General features: G+C 39.4%; 1 protein-coding gene across 1 annotated transcript in view; it reads right to left on the bottom strand.

The window, feature by feature from the left end:
- MMT (methionine S-methyltransferase) overlaps positions 1-20139 on the bottom strand; it is a 108494-nt gene that overhangs the window by 59765 nt on the left and 28590 nt on the right. The window contains exon 8 of the mRNA XM_010253998.3: positions 16751-16885. Within this exon, the coding sequence (XP_010252300.1) occupies positions 16751-16885 (135 nt within the window). The remainder of the gene's footprint in view (positions 1-16750; positions 16886-20139) is intronic.

A 20139-nucleotide genomic window follows, 5' to 3' on the forward strand; every position in this document is an offset into this window, starting at 1 on the left:
TTTTAAACCTCTTGAAAGAAATTGGAATGAGTGGATGCAAACCTTCAGACACTCCGATAGAAGTTAAGGCTAAACTCGGAGAAGTTAAAGACGGGGTATCAGTAGATGCAGGTAGATACCAAAGGCTGGTAGGAAGATTGATTTACTTGTCACATACACATCCTGACATTGCCTTCGCTGTGAGCATGGTGAGTAAATTTATGCATTCCCCGTACGAAGAACATCTTGAAGTTGTGTATCGAATTCTTAAGTATCTAAAAGGCAACACCAAGAAAAGGACTCTTCTTCAAGAAAAATGAGAAGAGAGGGGTTGAAGTGTATACAGATGTGGATTGGGCAAGCTCAATCACTGATAGAAGGTCAACTTCGAGGTACTGCACATTTCTTTGGGGCAATTTAGTTACTTGGAGAAGCAAGAAGCAAAGTGTAGTTGCTAGAAGCAGTGCTGAGGCTGAATTCAGATCAATGGCTCAAGGAGTGTGTGCGGTTCTTTGGCTAAAGAGGGTGCTAGCAGATCTTAAGAGACCAGTGAGTTTTCCTATGAAACTGTATTGTGATAACAAGACAGCTATCAGCATTGCTCATAATCCGGTTCTACATGACAGGACCAAACATGTTGAGATTGACAGACACTTTATTAAGGAGAAACTTGAAAAAGGAATAATTTGCACTCCATTTGTACCAACCACGCAGCAAGTTGCAGATGTTTTGACTAAGGGCTTGTTGAGACAGCCATTTGAACTTCAAGTTAGCAAGTTGGGCATGATAGATATCTTTGCACCAACTTGAGGGGGAGTGTCGACAAGATATGATTTGCGGCAAATTAAGAAAGATGATTTGCTGAAAATTTAGAAAGATTTGATTTGATTGATTACAGATTTAATTTATTACAGATTTGAATAAATTTAGGAAAGATTAGATTTGAATAAAATAAGGAAAGTCATATCCTAGGATTAAGGGAAAGATTTAATCAATCCCTAATTGAGAGAGATTCTAGGAGTAATTGAGCAACTTACCAACTTATCATACGAGTCCTATAGAGCAAGCTGAACTTAAACAACAAGTTGATGACCTCCTAAAGAAAGGTTTTATTAGAGAAACCTTAGTCTGTATGTTGTTCCAGCTCTTCTCACTCCAAAGAAAGATGGTTCTTGGTGTATGTGCGTTGATAGTAGAGCAATCAACAAGATTACCATCAAGTATAGGTTCCCAATTCCTAGGCTTGATGACATGCTTGATATGACAACTGGAGTGGCCATTTTTTCTAAGATCAACCTAAGGAGTTGCTATCATCAAATACAGATAAGGCCTAGTGATGAGTGGAAGACAACATTTAAGACAAAAGATGGCTTATACGAGTGGTTCGTTATGCCATTTGGACTAACCAATGCCCCTAGTACTTTCATGAGGATAATGACCTAGGTACTTTGATCCTTCATTGGCCATTTCCTAGTTGTTTATTTTGATGATATTCTTATATATAGCCATAGTCTAGAAGAGCATATTGATCATCTATGTCAAGTGATGAGAGTTTTATGCCAAGAGAAACTCTACATCAACTTAAAGAAATGCTCCTTCATGTCACTATCACCCAGAGTTATATTTTTGGGGTTTGTTGTTTCTATTGAAGGCATTAGTTTTGATCTTGAGAAAATAAAGTCCATCTTAGAATGGCCCCTCCCTACCATCTTCAAGAGGTTAGAAGCTTCCATGGCCTAGCAACTTTTTATAGAAGATTTATTAAGGGATTCAGCACTATCATGGCTCCAATTACTGATGTAACGAAAAGAGGTGAGTTTAATTGGACCAAGGCAGCAACAAAAGATTTGAGACCATCAAGAAGAAAATTCCAGAGGCACCTATTTTACAACTTCCAAACTTCTCTAAAGTCTTTGAAGTGGCATGTGACGCATCCGGGATAGGAATTGGAGGGGTTCTCATGCAAAAAGTGTGAAGATATATCTTGATGTACATTATTAGTATAGCCCTTGTTGTACAGTATGGTATTCTTATTATTTTATCTGTTCTTTTTATCTTTCAGCCCTATAAGGGCATTCTTGTAACTTTACATATCTTTCATATCTTTTAATATAAAAGAGGCTCTTTGGGGTGGGGGTCGACTATTCTTGACACCCCTAATTCTGTTCTCTCTCTTGTTCTCAGTTCGGTTCACATGGTATCAGAGCAGGTTGCCCCTTGATCCATTTCTCTCTGATCCATTTTGTTTTCTTGATCCGTTGAGAACTTGTATCACTGCCGATTGATTTTGGACTGTCTTGATCTTTCCAAAAACCATTTTTCTGCACTCTACACATCTAGCAAGAGAGATTTCATTGGATCTCTCTCGTTTGACATTCGTTTGCAATAAGATTTGAAAGGAATTGTCGTCTAGCCTTTCTCAGAATACTCTGAAATTTTCATTGAGATCCGTGAAGTTTTGAGAGAGATCTGTACTTCTCTTCTGCACGGCTGTATCCGAACTTTCCTTTTCTGGACTATGTATCCAATTTTCTTCTATTGCTAGATCTTGGACAATTTGTGGTGACAATAAGGGGTTTCTTTTCTCAGTTTTTGACTCTCTTGGATTCGATTACTGCTTATCTCACTTGTTTTGATCAGTTTTTATTTCAGTCTAGTTCTTTTAGACTACTGTCGAATCCTATTTTTGGGATGTGGAAGTTCCATTTTGATTTTTATGTTGAAGGGAAAGGTCTAGAAGGATACCTGATTGGGACGGTCACTAAACCAACTGAAACCAAAGTCAAGGACTTACAACAATGGAAGCTGGATAGCGACAAGCTTATTTCTTGGATTCTGAGTTCTATTGATTATCATATATCTGTACCAATGAGAAGAATGAAATAGCCTACGAGATGTATTCGTATCTGGAGAAAGTTTATCAATAGTCCAATGTATCTAAACAGTAGCAAATAGAATTAGAGATTTTTGCCTACAACCAAGGAGATAGAAGGATACAGGAATAATATTCAGGTTTTCTTGATCTGTCGGCTGAATACGAAATTGTCCATATTGAACCCTCGGACCCAGCAGAATGTGTGAAATATCTCCAGAAACACTTCAAGAAGAGGAAGGTAACTCAGTTTTTTATGAAGCTTAGACCTGAATATGAGATAATTAGGTCCAACATTCTGAGTAGGGGAACACTTCCAAATCTAGATTCTGTTTAAGGGAAGAGGCTAGGCTTCTCACTACAACTTGATTTGATGGAAAGGTAACTGAAGTTGGGGCTGAAACAGTTTTTGTTGCTCATGGAGGTAAGAAGTCAACCTCCAAGGACTTCTTCAAAACCCAATGCTATGAGTCTAAGGGTTTTGGACACATTGCATCTCACTGTAAGAAGAAGAATGTGTGCACCTATTGCAAGCAACATGGTCACATCATTCTAGATTATTCAATCCAACCAGCTAAGGGTTCTCAGAAAATAACTCAACCCCGGGCCTATTAGGTAACAGATGGACAAGCAACTGACACTGTGTCCAACAAGGGCTATACCAATAATGTACATCAAGATACATCTTCACAAAAAGGCCATCTCATTGCATTTCATAGTGAGAAACTAAATGAATCCAAGCAGAAATATTCAACTTATGACAAGGAGAAGTACTTGAATTCCCAAAAGAAACTAAACTATAGGCATGGGAAGTGGTTTCATTACTACAAAAACACACCTTTGTTCTTAATCACCAAGCTGGAAATGAAAATAAAGTGGCAGATGCGCCAAGTCGGATGGCTTACATACTTCATTCCATGAATGTCCAAGTCGTTGGTTTTGTTCAACTAAAGCAAGACTATGCTGGTTGTAAGGATTTCAGCATCATCTATATTGACTTACTTACAAGCTAGGAAGTAAGATGAGTATCTTTCCTTTTCACTACATAATAGTTATCTGTTTTATGATACCCGCTTATATCTACCAAACACCTCTTTATGGGACTTAGTTATTTGGGAGTTACATGTTGGAGGTGTAGCAGGTCATTTTGGTAGAGATAAGACCATTGCTATGGTAGAAGATAGGTTTTACTGGCCTAGTTTGAAGAATGATGTTGGTTCGGAAGATTTAATGTATATGTTTGTCATTGTTGAGTCTTAAGTCATTAGTTATTGGGCCTAAACTTGTTTAATGTTTTATTTGTCTAGGTGCCCCATCACTAATCAGGGGCATTCTAGTCCATTCATGTAACACTATGTAATAAACATATATATAAGATAGTAGGGTCGGCTGAAAGGTTTTTGAGCCGCCATTCTTAAACTTTCTCCTCTTCTTCTTCTCTTCTTCTTCTTCGGCTACTGTGTTCCAGCAAACATGGTATCAGAGCTTTAATCCATCTCCTGGTTACAGCCACTGCCACCTTTTCTACTCTTATCTATTCCTTCTTTTTCCTTCCCTATCTTGGTCGCTGTGAAGAAACCCTAGGGTTTCCGTAGAACACAGCAAGATCTGTACCTAGGGTTTCCCTTGGTTGTAGGGCCCAAGGGGAGTTTGTTCCAGTAGCTGCTGCCCTACTAGACTCCTTACAGCAGGTAGTAGCCATTCGGCTGCTAAGAGAGATCTGTGTGGAACAAGTCTAGGTGGGGGACTGATTTCGGCAGTCCTAGTACTGGTCGTAGGAGTGACTACAGTCCATGATAGCAGAAGTCAGCACAGTGCAGCGGTGGGTAGCTCTTGGTTTCAGATCTGTTACGTGTTCTCAGGACTGTAACAACTTCGGTAAGTCTGAAATAGTATTCTTTGTACTGAGTTTGCAATCGTGATCATTGTAAGAGGGAGGAGATGTCTTCATTATCCAAGGAAGTGTCTTCTAGGGATAATAGATCTAGTGGGAGGTCTCCTAATCTGCACAGCTTGCAGATCATCAGTGTGTTGTTGGATGAATACAATTTCAGAGAATGGTCTGTCTTTGCCATGTTCTTCATTACTTCCCGGGAACTCACGGGTTATTTAGACGGGCAGAAGAAGGAACCTGAAGTGGGTAGTGTGGAGTACACAGTTTGGCGTAAGGAGAATGCTACTGTTATGTCCTGGCTGCTTGCTTCAATGACTCCAAGAGTAGCCAGGACTATTCAACACTTCTCCACTGCTGCTAAGATTTGGGAGAAAGTATCTAAAACTTATGGACAGAGAAAGAACAATGCCAGAATTTAAAGGCTAAACCAAGACATTGCTGCCTTGAGACAAGGAGATATAACAGTTGCAACGTATTTTGCAACCCTAGAAGGACTGTGGGAAGAGCTTGATCACCACCTTATTCCTGATTGGAAGAATGCCAGAGACAAGGAGAGGCATGATAAACAAATTGAAGAGGGTAGAGCCTTTAAGTTCTTGGCTGGTTTAGACCCAATGTATGAGAGCATAAGGTCTCAAATTTTGGGAAGGGATGAAATGCCAGATTTACATCATGTTTATTATCTAGTAAGGAATGAAGAGGTCAGGAGGAAAGAGATGCAAGTTGACACTCAAATACAGCCAGCTGAACAGCCTGTTGAACATTCAGCCCTGATTTCTTCAAATCAAAAGGGGAACAAGTATTCAGACAAGAGGCATCTTAAGTGCACTCATTGTGGAGGTGAAAGGCATGTAAAAGAGAAGTGTTGGGTTCTTTATCCTCATCTGAAACCTGCTGCCTTGAGGAAAGACAAGAAGCACCAGAAGGGTCAAGCAGCAAGTGGGAACCTTGTTACTAGTCACAGTGGTGATAGCATACAGAACACATCAACAGTTGCTTCTTCTCCCATGGGACAGACTGCTAATTCCTTTGTATCCGGGTCCTTGGGTTTCACTGCTGATGAGGTAGAGGTCCTTACCCGGGCTTTAACCCATCTAAGGACTAACTCTCTTGCTTCCACCTCTCTTACCAGATCAGGTATTGTCTCTGCTTTTAGTGCAACTAGTTCTACTGACTCTACTTCTTGGATTATTGATTCCGGTGCAACTGACCACATGACACATATGTCCTCTTTATTTTCTTCCTATCACTTATTGTCTGATCAAGAAAGATGAGAGTTGCTAACGGTTTTCTCTCCACCATCTCTGGGAAAGGGGTGGTTGACCTAAGCAAGGACCAATCTCTTAAATCTATTCTGCATGTTCCAAATCTTGCTTCCAATCTCTTATTAGTTCAAAGCTTACCAAGAATTTGAACTGTAGCATAACCTTTTTTCCTACTCATTGTGTCTTTCAGGAGAGATTGACAGAGAACGATTGGGAGCGGTCATGAGTATGGAGGTCTCTACTATTTTGATGCAGACATCAGTTCAGCCTTACAAACATCTACTGCTAGTAGTCAGACTAATGTTGAGTCAATAGCTAGATTACATTTGTGGCATGCTAGGCTAGGTCATTTACCTTTTTCATCATTGGAAGGGTTGTTTCCTGAATTATTCAAGGGTATTTCAAGTCAAAGTTTAGTTTGTGAAGTTTGTCAGTTGTCAAAACAATGTAGAACTGTTTATCCAGTTTCTAGTAATGAAATTCAAGCTCCTTCTGAATTAGTTCATTCTGATGTTTGGGGCCCTTCACCTCTTGTTTCTGTTGATGGCTTTCGTTACTTTATCAATTTTATTGATCACTACTCACGATGCACATGGATCTACTTGTTAAAAGGACGTAATGAAGTGCCACGGATAATCATGGCATTTTGTAAAATGATTGAAACACAATTTGACAAGAAGATTAAGCAATTCCGGTCAGACAATGTTGTTGAATATTTTGAAAGATCCTTGAACCTGTTCTTGGAGGATGCTGGCAAGCTACATCAGTCATCTTGTGCTAGTACCCCGCAACAGATTGGGGTTGCTGAGCGCAAGAATAGACACCTATTGGAGACCGCTCGAGCCTTACTATTTCAGCACAAGGTTCCCAAGCACTACTGGTCTCAAGCAATCCTTACAGCATCATATCTGATAAATCGGATGCCATCCAAGGTGTTGGGTATGAAAACTCCTTTCTCTGTCCTTTGTCCTAATCTTCCAAACTTTCCTCTTCCACCTAGAGTCTTTGGTTGTGTATGTTTTATACATGTAAAGGATCCAAAGAAGACCAAGCTGGATCCTAGAGCTACGAAAGGAATCTTTTTAGGGTACTCTCCTACACAGAAGGGTTACAAGTGTTATGATCCAGCCACCAAGAAGAAATATGTCACAAAAGATGTGGTATTTTTTGAGTCTCAATCCTATTTTCATTCTTCCCAGAATCCTCTTCAGGGGAAGACTAGTGGGATGGAAGAGGATTCTTCTTCCCCCTCCTTTTTTGTGCCTCTTTTTGCCTCGGGCCTTCCATCTTCTCCTCCTGATCCTCCTAGTTGTAACATCCCGGGTGAACCTAGTGAGGCTCCCATTGTGCCTGTTACCACTCTTGATGTTGCAGATGTTCTTGAGGACTCCAGTAGGCAACAAAAAGATATAAGAATCACCTACAACAGAAGGAAAAAGGGCCCTCTAACTCATGGTAGCAACCAATCGGACTCGGATCAACCTGTCTCAGCAACTCCAGGTAATCTTATCACACATACTTCTGATTTGGATCTTCCTATTGCTCTTCGTAAGTCTACCCATTCTTGTACTATCCGACACCCCATTGCTGATTTTGTTTCTTACTCACGTTTATCTCCTCGTTATTATTCCTGTGTGTCTGCTCTCTCCTCCGTGCATGTCCCTACTAGGTATTCAGAGGCAGTCTGATCCAAGATGGAAAGAGGCTATGAATGAAGAAATGAAAGCCTTAATGAAAGCAAGGACTTGGGAATTAGTGGATCTACCAGAAGGGAAGAGCACTGTCGGATGCAAGTGGGTGTTCACCGTAAAGCATAGGGAGGACGGGTCCATTGAAAGGTACAAGGCCAAACTTGTGGCAAAGGGGTTTACTCAAAAGGAAGGGACTGACTACAAAGAAACCTTTGCTCCAGTAGCGAAGCTCAACACAATCCGGGTTTTATTGTCATTAGCTGCAAACTTTTCACGGGAGCTACATCTGCTGGATGTGAAGAATGCTTTCCTAAATGGCGACCTACATGAAGAGGTATTCATGGATCCTCCACCAGGCTATGTTTTTGATAGGAAAGTGTGTAAACTGAGGAAAGCATTATATGGTCTTACGCAGTCTCCTCGGGCTTAGTTTGAGAAGCTTTGTGGGGACATGAAGAAAGTGGGGTACACTCAAAGTGGGGAAAATCATACCTTGTTCATAAGGAAACAAAATAGCAAACTTACAGCACTCATTGTCTATATGGATGATATGGTGATTATTGGGGATGATCTGGAAGAGATAAAAAGATTAAAGGAGTTATTGGCTTCTGAGTTTGAGATCAAAGACTTGGGCCATCTGAGATACTTCCTTGGGATTGAAGTTGCTAGGTCAAAAGAGGGGCACCTATATATGTCAGCGGAAGTATGTCCTTGACCTCCTAGAAGAGACAGGTATGATGGGGTGTAGGCCAGCAAATACTCCAATAGAATAGAACCATGGTCTACAGGAATCAGTAGGAAAGGACTACCTTGATAAAGAGAGGTACCAAAAGCTGATAGGGAAGTTGATATATCTGTCTCTCACTCGACCAGATATTGCTTATGCTGTACATGTTGTCAGCCGGTTCATGTACTCTCCAAAGATCCCTCATATGAGAGCAGTGGAAGGGATTCTTAGGTACTTGAAGACTTGCACAAGAAAAGGAATTTTGTTCATAAAACACAATAAAATTGAAATTGAAGCGTATACTGATGCAGGTTTAGCCGGTTCTATTGGGGACAGGAAGTCAACTTTTGGGTATTGCACGTTTGACTTGGGAGATCTTTTACGACGTCTAGTTGGTATACTTGTAGATGGGATCCAGTGCTTCCAAGAGCTGAGTTTATTTATAACAGCTCAGTAAATAGATCCACAGGAAGAAGTCCATTTGAAGTGGTGATCGGTATTCAGCCTAAGCGGCCAATTGACTTAGTTACCTTATCACTAGATACATGTACTAGCATTAAAGCAGAAGCTTTTGCTAGGCACATAAGAGAGATACATGATGACGTTAGGAGAAAAATTGCATTGAGCAATGACTTATACAAGGCTAGAGTTGATATTCATCGGCGGTTGGCAAATTATCAAGAAGGAGATATGGTTATGGTACATATACGACTAGAGCAACTTGCTAAAGGTGTGTGCAAGAAGCTCCACTCAAAGAGTGCATGATCTTACAAAATCATCAAGAAGATAAGTTCTAATTGTTAGATAGTGTATGCCCTTAGCTACAATTAGATTAATGTACAGATACATTTATTGCAAATGAATAAAAATAAATTATTGTTTCATGTTGATATTGGTATGTTTCTATGTAATTACCACTTAAACTGAACACTTATGAGACTCGTGTTAGTTTAGAATGTTCTTAGCAGTTGGATAGACTTGGGGAGTTTATCTTACCAAGGATGACACTGATGTGCTACCAAAGAAGTTGGGGTAGCTTGTCTCACATTTTAGGGTTAGACCCGAAGCACATGTAGTGTGTGTTTGGATGAAACACTGAACCCGGAAAATTTTCCAATTATGCCCTGGACCTTGGAAATTGATGGGCAAAACTAGAAACTTACACATAACCCCTAAACTTGATTATGGTACTGCACTAGGTTTTGGATTGGGTTGTCTTTGATATGCCAATTAGTGAGATCCATCAAGGGTCAAAACCTAGGTATGTAGGGGCAGTCTAAGAATTCATCTGAGTGGGTGATCATAGTGATAGGATCAGCCCCTTTGTCAAATAGAGTGAATGATAGGGGTTACGCTCTCTTTGATGCAAACCTAAACTGTCGGCAATGGATTTCAACTACGTTTGAGATTTGGTTTTGCAAAATATATTTATATGTTATATATATCATAATATATATATATTATGTTTTATGAAAATTGCTTGCAAAAGGTTCTAATTCCCAGGATCCATCCGAGCAAAGAGTGTGACATTGTACCTTACAGCTAGGGGAGAGATCCTTCCCTATCGGATAGTGTTGTGTGTTGGTTCGGCTGTCTTAATATGTTTATTTATCTTTGTTGGGTCTTTAGTCTTCTGTTATTGGGCCTAATCTTATTTAGTATTTTTTTATTTGTCTAGGTGTCCCATCACTAATCAGGAGCATTCTAGTCTATTTGTATAATATTATGTACTACACTTATTAATAATAGAGTAGGGCCGGCTGAGAGATTATTGCCGCCATTCTCAACTCTTCTTCTTCTTCTTCTTCTTCTTTTCTCCTTCGGCAGCTTCATTCCAGCAAACATGGTATCAGAGCTCTAATCTTGCACCTGGTTACAGCCGCCGCTTCATCTTCTACTCGTATCCAACTCTCTTTCTTCCTCTTTTCTATCTTGGTTGCTGCAAAGAAACCCTAGGGTTGGTCGTAGAACACAGAATGACCTACATCTAGGGTTTCCCTTGGTTGTAGGGCCCAAGGGGAGTTAGTCCCAAAAGCTGATGCCCTAATAGACTCAGTACAGCAGATTGTAGCCATTCGGCTAAGAGAGATCTGTGTGGAACAGATCTAGGTGGGAGGACTGATCTCAGCAGTCCTAGAACTGGTCGTGGCAGAGATTACAGGCTGCGACAGCAGTGATTAGAGCACAGCAGAAGTCTGGACTGATTACAGTCTGTGACAACAGAAATTAGAGCACAGTGCAGCAGTGTGGTGCTCGTGGTTTCAGCTCTGTTACGGGTTCTCTGGACAGAGTTTGCAGTGCAGCAAGTTCCATAAGTCCGAAATAGTTCTCTGTATATTGTGTTTACAGTTTTGATCTTTGCAAGTAGGAGAAGACGTCTTCTATATCCGGGGAAGTGTCTTCTAGAGATGTTAGGACTAGTGGGAGGTCCCCTAATCTGGAGAATCCAAATCTGCATTGCCTGCAGATTACTAATGTGTTGTTGGATGAGTATAACTTCAGAGAATGGTCTGTTTCAGCCATGCTCTTCATCACATCCCGGGAACTCACTGGTTATTTGGACGGGCAGAAGAAGGAACCTGAAGTGGGGAGTGTTGATTATGCAGTTTGGCGTAAGGAGAATGCTACAATTATGTCCTGGCTACTTGCTTCAATGACTCCAAGGGTAGCTAGGACTGTTCAACATTTCTCCACTACTGCCAAGATATGGGAGAAAGTGTCCAAAACTTATGGGCAGAGAAAAAATAATGCCAGAATTTATAGATTGAATCAAGACATTGCTACCTTGAGGCAAGGGGATATGACTGTTGCAACATATTTTGCTACCTTAGAAGGACTATGGGAAGAGCTAGATCATCACCTCATTCTTGATTGGAAGAATGCCAGAGACAAGGAAAGGCATGACAAAAAAATTGAAGAGGGCAAAGCATTTAAATTTTTGGCTGACCTAGATCCAATATATGAGAGCATAAGGTCCCAAATTCTGGGAAGGGATGAAATGCCAGACTTACATCATGTCTACTATCTCATGAGGAATGAAGATGTTAGAAGAAAAGAGATGCAAGTTGATACTCAAACTAAACCAGCTGAACAGTCTGTGGAACATTCGGCCCTAATTTCTACAAATCAAAAGGGGAATAAGTACTCGGACAAGAGACATCTGAAGTGTACCCACTGTGGAGGAGAAAGGCATGTGAAAGAGACTTGTTGGGTTCTCTATCCACATCTGAAACCAGCTGCTTTGAAGAAAAATAAAAAGCATCAGAAGGGTCAAGCTGCAAGTGGGAATTTGGTTGCCAGTCACAGTGGTGATGGCTCAAAACACTCATCCATAGTTACATCCTCTTCCATGGGACAGATTGCTAATTCCCCCGGACACGGGTCCTTGGGTTTCACTGCCGATGAGGTAGAGGTTCTTAGCCGGGCACTAGCCCATCTAAGGACCAATTCTCTTGCTTCCACCTCCCTTGCCAGTTCAGGTACTACCGCTGCTTTTAGTGCAACTAGTTCTATTGATCCTGCTTCTTGGATTATTGATTCCGGTGCAACTGACACACGGGTCCTTGGGTTTCACTGCCGATGAGGTAGAGGTTCTTAGCCGGGCACTAGCCCATCTAAGGACCAATTCTCTTGCTTCCACCTCCCTTGCTGGTTCAGGTACTACCGCTGCTTTTAGTGCAACTAGTTCTATTGATCCTGCTTCTTGGATTATTGATTCCGGTGCAACTGACCACATGACACATATGTCTTCTCTATTTTCTTCCTACCATTTACTGTCTGGCCAAGATAAGATGAGGGTTGCTGATGGTTCCCTCTCTACCATCTCTGGAAAAGGGGTGGTTGACCTAAGCAAGGATCTCTCACTCAAATCTGTTCTGCATGTTCCCAATCTTTCTTCAAATCTCTTATCTGTTTCAAAGCTTACCAAGAATTTGAATTGTAGCATAACTTTTTTTCCTACTCATTGTGTCTTTCAGGACAGATTGACGAAGAGAACGATTGGGAGCGGTCATGAGTGTGGAGGCCTCTACTACCTCGGTGCAGACATCAGTTCGGCCTTACAAACATCTGCTACCAGTAGTCAATCCAATGTGGAGGCAATAGCTAGGTTAGATCTGTGGCATGCTAGGCTAGGTCATTTACCTTTTTCATCATTAGAAGTGTTGTTTCCGGAATTATTCAAAGGTGTTTCAAGTCAAAATTTAGTTTGTGAAGTCTATCAGTTATCAAAACAATGTAGAACTGTTTATCCAATTTTTAGTAATGAAATTCAAGATTCTTTTGATTTAGTCCACTCTGATGTTTGGGGCCCTTCACCCATTATTTCTATTGATGGCTTTCGGTACTTTATTAGTTTTATTGATCACTACTCTCGATGCACATGGATCTACTTGTTAAAAGGACGAGATGAAGTGCCACAGGTAACCATGGCGTTTTACAAAATGATTAAAATATAATTTGGCAAGAAAATTAAACAATTCAGGTCTGATAATGTAGCTGAATACTTTGAAAGGTCCCTGAATCTGTTTATGGAAGATGCTGGAATGATCCATCAGTCATCTTGTGCTAGTACCCCCCAACAGAATGGGGTTGTTGAGCGCAAGAATAGACACCTATTGGAAACTGCTCGAGTCTTACTATTTCAGCACAAAGTTCCCAAAAACTATTGGTTTCAAGCAGTCCTTACTACATCATATCTGATAAATCGAATGCCATCCAAGGTATTGGGGATTAAAACTCCTTTCTCTGTCCTTTGCCCTCATCTTCTAGACTTTTCTCTTCCACCAAGAGTCTTTGGTTGTGTATGCTTTATACATGTAAAGGATCCAAAGAAGACCAAACTGGATCCTAGGGCTACGAAAGGAATCTTTTTGGGGTACTCTCCTACACAGAAGGGTTACAAGTGTTAAGATCTAGTCACCAAGAAAAAATATGTCACAAAGGATGTCTTTTTTTAGTCTCAATCCTATTTTCAAAAGTTGGTGGGGAAGTTGATCTATCTGTCCCTCACTCGCCCTGACATTGCTTATGTTGTACATGTTGTCAGTCAGTTCATGCACACTCCTAAAATCCCTCACATGAAAGCTGGGAAAAGGATTCTCAGATATTTAAAGTCTTGCTCGGGGAAAGGGATTCTGTTCAGAAAACACAATAAGATTGAAGTTGAAGCATATACTGATGCAGATTGGGTTGGCTCTGTTGGGGACAGAAAGTCCACTTCCGGGTACTGCACCTTTGTTGGAGGAAATCTAGTTACATGGAGGAGTAAAAAACAAAATGCGGTTGCTAGATCAAGTGCAAAGGCTGAATATCGAGCTATGGCTCATGGTGTTGCTGAACTTCTGTGGCTTAAGATCCTTCTTGGTGAACTTGGAATAAAGATCGAGAAACCTCTCAGGTTGTACTATGACAACAAGGCTGCTATCAACATTGCAAATAACCTAGTGCAACATGATAGAACGAAACATATTGAGATACACCGCCACTTTGTCAGAGAAAGAATAGTTTCAGGAGAACTATGCATTCCTTATACTCCCTCCGAGATGCAGATCGCAGATGGTTTAACTAAAGAGTTTGCTACAGTAAAATTCTTGGACTTACTTGGCAAGCTAAACATGATTGACATCCATGCTTAGCTCGAGGGGAAGTGTTGGTTTGGCTGTCTTAATATGTTTATTTATCTCTGTTGGGTCTTTAGTCTTCTGTTATTGGGCTTAATCTTATTTAGTGTTTTTTTTTTGTCTAGGTGTCCCATCACTAATTAGGGGCATTCTAGTCTATTTGTATAATATTATGTAATACACTTATTAATAATAGAGTAGGGCCAGATGAGAGATTATTGCCGCCATTCTCAACTCTTCTTCTTCTTCTTCTTCTTCTTCTCTTCTCCTTCGACAGCTTCATTCCAGCAAACATTGTGATCATTATGGGCCGAAAGGTTAAGTGTAAGAGGCCATTACAGGGCAGATTACTATATGGGCTTTATCTTACTTAAGTCCATTATCCTTGAATCTTCATAAGATGGTTGAATTCAAGGATCATTTAGGAAGAAATGTTGGGCCCATATTGAGCTCATAGTGATGTGCTCAGGGGTTCACTGCGATTAACAAAAAATTTGGCTAAGCCTTTTCATAAAGGTTAGGCTAAACCCATGTGAACTTATGTGAGGTCATTGTGGGGTTCCACGCCATACAAATCAGGCCTAAGTTGGTCATGCAACATCTTGGGTCGTAAACCTTGGAAGGAAGTGGGCCTAAGGCCCATAATTAATAAGATTAAGTAAACTGTCAAATGACAACTTAAGAGGATAAGGCTTATCTCTTAATAGAGTCCAGATCCAAATTAGATTTGGATAATCTCCTAATTTGATTAGGAGAGTTCTCCATAAGGAGATAAAAGAAGAAGAGGGTAAACCAAACTAAAAGACCACTCTCTCTTGTTCTCTCTTCTTCTCTTTTGTCTTCCAAGAAACCCATCACGACCTAGGCTTTCAAGGACTGATAAACATCAATTTTCTTCTGAGTTTTGCAAGAAAAATTCATAGGAATTTCAAGTTCACCTTCCTTGGTTCAATCCAAGCATTTGGATTGCAATTTTGTTGAAAACTGTTGTTGAATCAACTTCACCTATACACTGAGGCTAGTTTTAGGATTGATTTGGGCGTGAATTTCCACCTATGTGGATTCTTTTAAGACTCCTATACCTAAGTTTCCAACTAGTGCAGTTCGAAATGACATTCCAAAGAATGTTTTAGATGAGGAAATAATATCTACTGCTACGGGAGGGAATCAGAAAATCCTTGTCAAGTGGAAAGGAAAGCCTATGTCTAAGAGTTCATGGATCACTACTTAAGACTTCCATTGTCTCAACCCAGATTTTTATGAAAGGTACCATGCTTTTAACTCATTGGGGTCAAGTTTTTTCAAGCCGGGGAGAGATGATAGGAATCGATCAACACCCTTAAGGACTTATTCTAGAAAGAATAAGGCCTTACAACAGGTCCTGATATGGCACAGTGATGGTACTTGAGATTTGGACTGAATTGAACACCAAGGGTATTTTTGTCTATGTATAGTTTGTTTATGTTTAAAATTTCAGAGTCATTGCATAAGTAGGAATAGAGTTATCAAGTCTTCTTTAAATTGAAATAGGATATGACAGCTTAGTTTGAGTACTACTAGGATTATTGAGTCTAATAGTTTGACTCTTGAGACTATTATGAGTCTAACAGTTTGACTCCTAAGATTATTATGAGTTTAGAGTCTATAAATACGTATGGACGTTTTACACAAAAGGCAATGAAATATAGAGTTTTCTTCAGCTTATGCTAACTATGGTGAGTGATTCTCATTCCCTAGAGTGATTATAGGCACCCTGTGAGTGATTCCAGGTTTTCTCTCTTCTTTCTTTCCCAATTTTCTCTCTTATTCCTTCAAGAAGCCAGTACAGCCATCAACAGCCATAAAATTCTGATCAAAAAGACCATTCATCATTCTCTAAGGACTAGAACTGAGCTGGTCCTACATCATAGAGTTAGAAAATATCGCTGATAACAATAAGGATTCACAGGTTTTTGAAAATATCCGAGGGTGGGCCTTGGCACAAGAGTTGGGTTAATCCATTGCGTGCCCCTTTGTTTCTATTTGAAGATGACAAAGCTCATTTATAGAACTGCTATTTTGAAATGAAACTCTGCAATGCCTCAACAAAACGTACTACTCTAGCTGTCCTTCATTCTGTGCATGAAACCACGCCCTCTACATTCATTTAATTTAAAGAAAATAATCAAATCTCTAGTTCCTTGGTTCAACTTTTTTTCTAATGATTTGCAAGTTGGTTCTATTTATTTTTATTTACTTATTTTATTCTTAATTTCTATTTTCTTTCTTCTCCTTTACTTTTATTAACAGCCCAAAAACAGAGAAAACCCCAAAATGTACAGTGCATTCTTTTATTTTTTTTGGTGGGTAGGGGGCATTCTTTTAGAGCTATTGAGCTTCCCCTTACCTCCCTCTCTTCTTTGTTTCTTGTATGCATCTTCTATACTTCCTTTATCCTTAATATATTTTTGTTACAAGTTATCAACATTGATATTGTCACAAACACTCCCTTTTACTTATTAATGACTACCACTTACTGAAAACATTAGTGGTATTGTACATCACCAAATAAATGATTATTCTCAGGCTATTTTACATGGACCACATGGAACAAGTAATATGTTTAACCTCTACAGGTTCACAGACCAAACCTGAAGAACTAGTAAAATCCATGATCTGTAATATCAAAATAAAAATAAAAAAGAAACATAAGATAACATACCTCAATAGCTAGAGATATTAACCACTGTTTGGGTAGGTATCTGGTCAGATGTTCATCAACAATAGCAAGCCGTGGTGAAAACAATCGAAGCACATTCTCAATTGCCACAGCCCTTGATGGAAATATAACAACATTCTTGAGAACCAAAAAGAATAAATTAGTAAAAAAAATGCATCCCATCTTATGCATTATGAAAAAGATTGAAGCAAATTCAAAAATTCTGTATTGGTCACTACATGATAAAAATCCCTTATTGGGTTTTAACCACACAATGACATTGTCTCTTGACCCAAAAATAAAAAAAGCTTTTCAATTGTAACATATCTATCTGACAAACTTGTTAGCAGTACTGAAACTCAAGTCCAGACAGAATTACAACATAAAATTTTGAATGTATTACTTGAGATCTTGAAACTTGAAAATTTTAGAATTGCATATGAAATTGACTACCATAAAGAATAGCAAGCCTGCAACTTACATCTGAAGGGAAAATCATGAATAGTTTTCTCTCATAGCATGGACAATGCAAAGGCATTCAGCTTGTCATAAAGCCCCTTGTGTTCACAAAATAGTCTATGTGAGAAAGTGTGAGACTTGTAGATTTGTCATTTATCATTTCTGTAGTATTGATCACACTGAAAATTACTTTTTAATTCTTGGAGGAAGAACTCATCTATAAATGGATGACATTGCTGCTGTGTTGATATAAGGAGCACTGGAGCAGTCAAATAATGTCTTCAATCCCTCAAAAGAAGAGTTTGGATGTCTAAAGAATATTTTTTTATCAATGTTTGAAGAATATTTTTTCCTGATTTGTTGTATTAGAAGTTTTATGTTATTTATTTCATTGGGTTAATGGGTTTAAGTTGTTTTCTATTTTATTTGTAGGGCTAATTTTCTTATGACTGGTGAGAGTGAATCCAATAGAGAGTGAAACTTTCTATGCAAGGTTGACTTACATTGGGATCACCATTGAATTTTGTTTCAGTTCTAATGGAAGTAGGAAGTAGTTTCATTTCCTTTGATTTGGTAGAAGAAAATTCATTAAAATTCAAAAGATGTAATTACACAAATCATATATGGCTTTTGGCTCAACAGAGAGAAAAAACGGAATTAAAGGATAGAAGAGCCAACAATAGGATCGTCAGATGGAACAAAGAGTTGAAGAAAAAATAGCAAGACCCTGACAATACCCAGCCCTATACACTACCAATAGAAAACTACAATCAACCTTGAGATAGTATCCACCACCTGCAGCCAATTGTACCATAATAAGGAAAAAGATAAACACATAGCAAAAGAAGAGCACCCTTACCCCTAAGAAGCAAGAAACAACAAATCATATTAACAGACAATTTGACCGCCCCAAATCTCTCAATCAACCATCTAGCTTGGACAAAAACATATCCCCAATCCAAACATAGAACTGAACCCTCAGCCCTCCAAAATCTAGTCGCTCTTGTTGGAGGTAATGAGGAGGTTTAGGTTTGGGGAAAAATGGTGCAAATGGATAATGGGTTGTATTAGATCTTGCTATTACTCTATATTGGTGAATGGAACTAAGGTGGATTTCTTTCCAACTCTTAGAGGAATTAGACAAGGGGACCCCCTCTCCCTCCTCTTTACTCTAGTGGTTGAGGTCTTGAGAAAATTAATCTCTAAGGCAGATTCACAAAGATTAGTTTGGGGGATGGAAATTAGGTCGTTATGGGATACCAATTACTCACTTACAATTCACAGATGATACAATCCTGTTTTGTGAATGTGATAATAGAAGGTGGATTAGGAATCTTAAGTTAGAAGTTCAACTTTTTGAACAGATCTCCAATCTGAAAGTGAATTTTGAGAAGAGTTGCATTGTGTGCATTAACTTGGATGAGAGAGAGTTGACAGAGTATGCAAATATTTTTGGTTGTGAGCTGTCTCAATGGCCAATGAAATACTTGGGCTTGCCTCTAGGGGACAATCCAAGAAAGAGTAGCTTCTGGGATCCCATAGTTGAGAAATTTGCTAAAAACCTCGTCTCTTGGAAGAAAATCTACTTGTCTTTTAGTGGAAGAATCACTTTGATAAGATTCACAGTAGCAAACCTGCAAGTGAATTACATGTTTGTGTTCAAGATGCCAGTGAGTGTGGGGAAAAATTGGAAAGGCTGATGAGGGGTTTCCTATGGGAGCCAATGGAGCAGAAGAGGGACCTTAGAGTAAGTTGGCAAGTGGTTTGTTGGAATAAGGAGTCTGGTGGCCTAGGATTAGGCAATTTACTACAAAGGAATGTGGCTTTACTGGGTAAATGGTTGTGGAGATTACCGATGGATAAAGATAAACTTTGGGTAAAGTGGTGATAAGCATTCATGGGCTTGTGGCCAACGGTTGAGAAGCCGGAGTGCATGCTAGGGCTACCAGTGCCTCCCCTTAGAAGACCATCCATGTTGTTCTTACTTTATTCTTGCCTTTTGTCAAGTATGATCTTTGTTCTAGAACCAACGTGAAATTTTGTAAACAAGTATGGGTGGGTGCTTTGGAATGGTAGAATACTGATGTATTTCATTCTATTGCCAATCGACATATTTATACAGTAAGCTGCTGCAATAAATAGAAAGAAGAAAAAAATAGAAAGAAAAGAAAATAGAAAGTAGAAAAAAATAGAAAGAAAAGAAAATAGAAAGTATAAGAATAGAAAGAAAGAACTAGAAAGAAAAACTTTCTAAATCAATCCTTCCACAATCTTAGGAATATATACAATTCTATTTTTACACAACTACCAAATATAGATCTGCACCAGTAACCCTACATTTTCCAACACTCCCCCTCAAGCTGGTGAATAGAGATCCTCCATTCCCAGCTTGGCTATAATTCTTCGAAAGTCTGTACTATTGAGCCCTTTAGTAAGTACATCGGCCAGTTGTCCTTTTGTAGACACATAGGGAGTGCAAATCAACTTGCTGTCCAGTTTCTCTTTTATAAAGTGTTGGTCAATTTCGATGTGCTTCATCCTGTCATGTTGAATAGGATTGTGAGCAATATTGATGGCTGACTTGTTATCACAATATAGTTTCATAGGCTCTTCTCGTGGAATCTTCAGGTCTTCTAAAATTATCTTCAACCAGAGTAATTCACACACTCCTTGTGCCATAGCCCTGAATTCTGCCTCTGCACTTGAACGAGCCACTACATTTTGCTTCTTACTCCTCCAAGTGACTAAGTTTCCTCCCAAGAAGGTACAGTAACCAGAGTGGACCGTCTATCTACTGGAGATCCTGCATAATCGGCATCTGTATATGCTTCAAGAGCCAATCCCCCATTTCTTCTGAATAAAATTCCTTTTCCTGGATTGGCTTTCAAATAGTGTAGAATTCGATGAGCAGCCTGTAGATGAACTTCTTTAGG

Source organism: Nelumbo nucifera, chromosome 5, assembly GCF_055504915.1.
Source record: "Nelumbo nucifera cultivar China Antique chromosome 5, China Antique-T2T, whole genome shotgun sequence".
In the NCBI taxonomy this organism is placed as follows: Eukaryota; Viridiplantae; Streptophyta; class Magnoliopsida; order Proteales; family Nelumbonaceae; genus Nelumbo; species Nelumbo nucifera.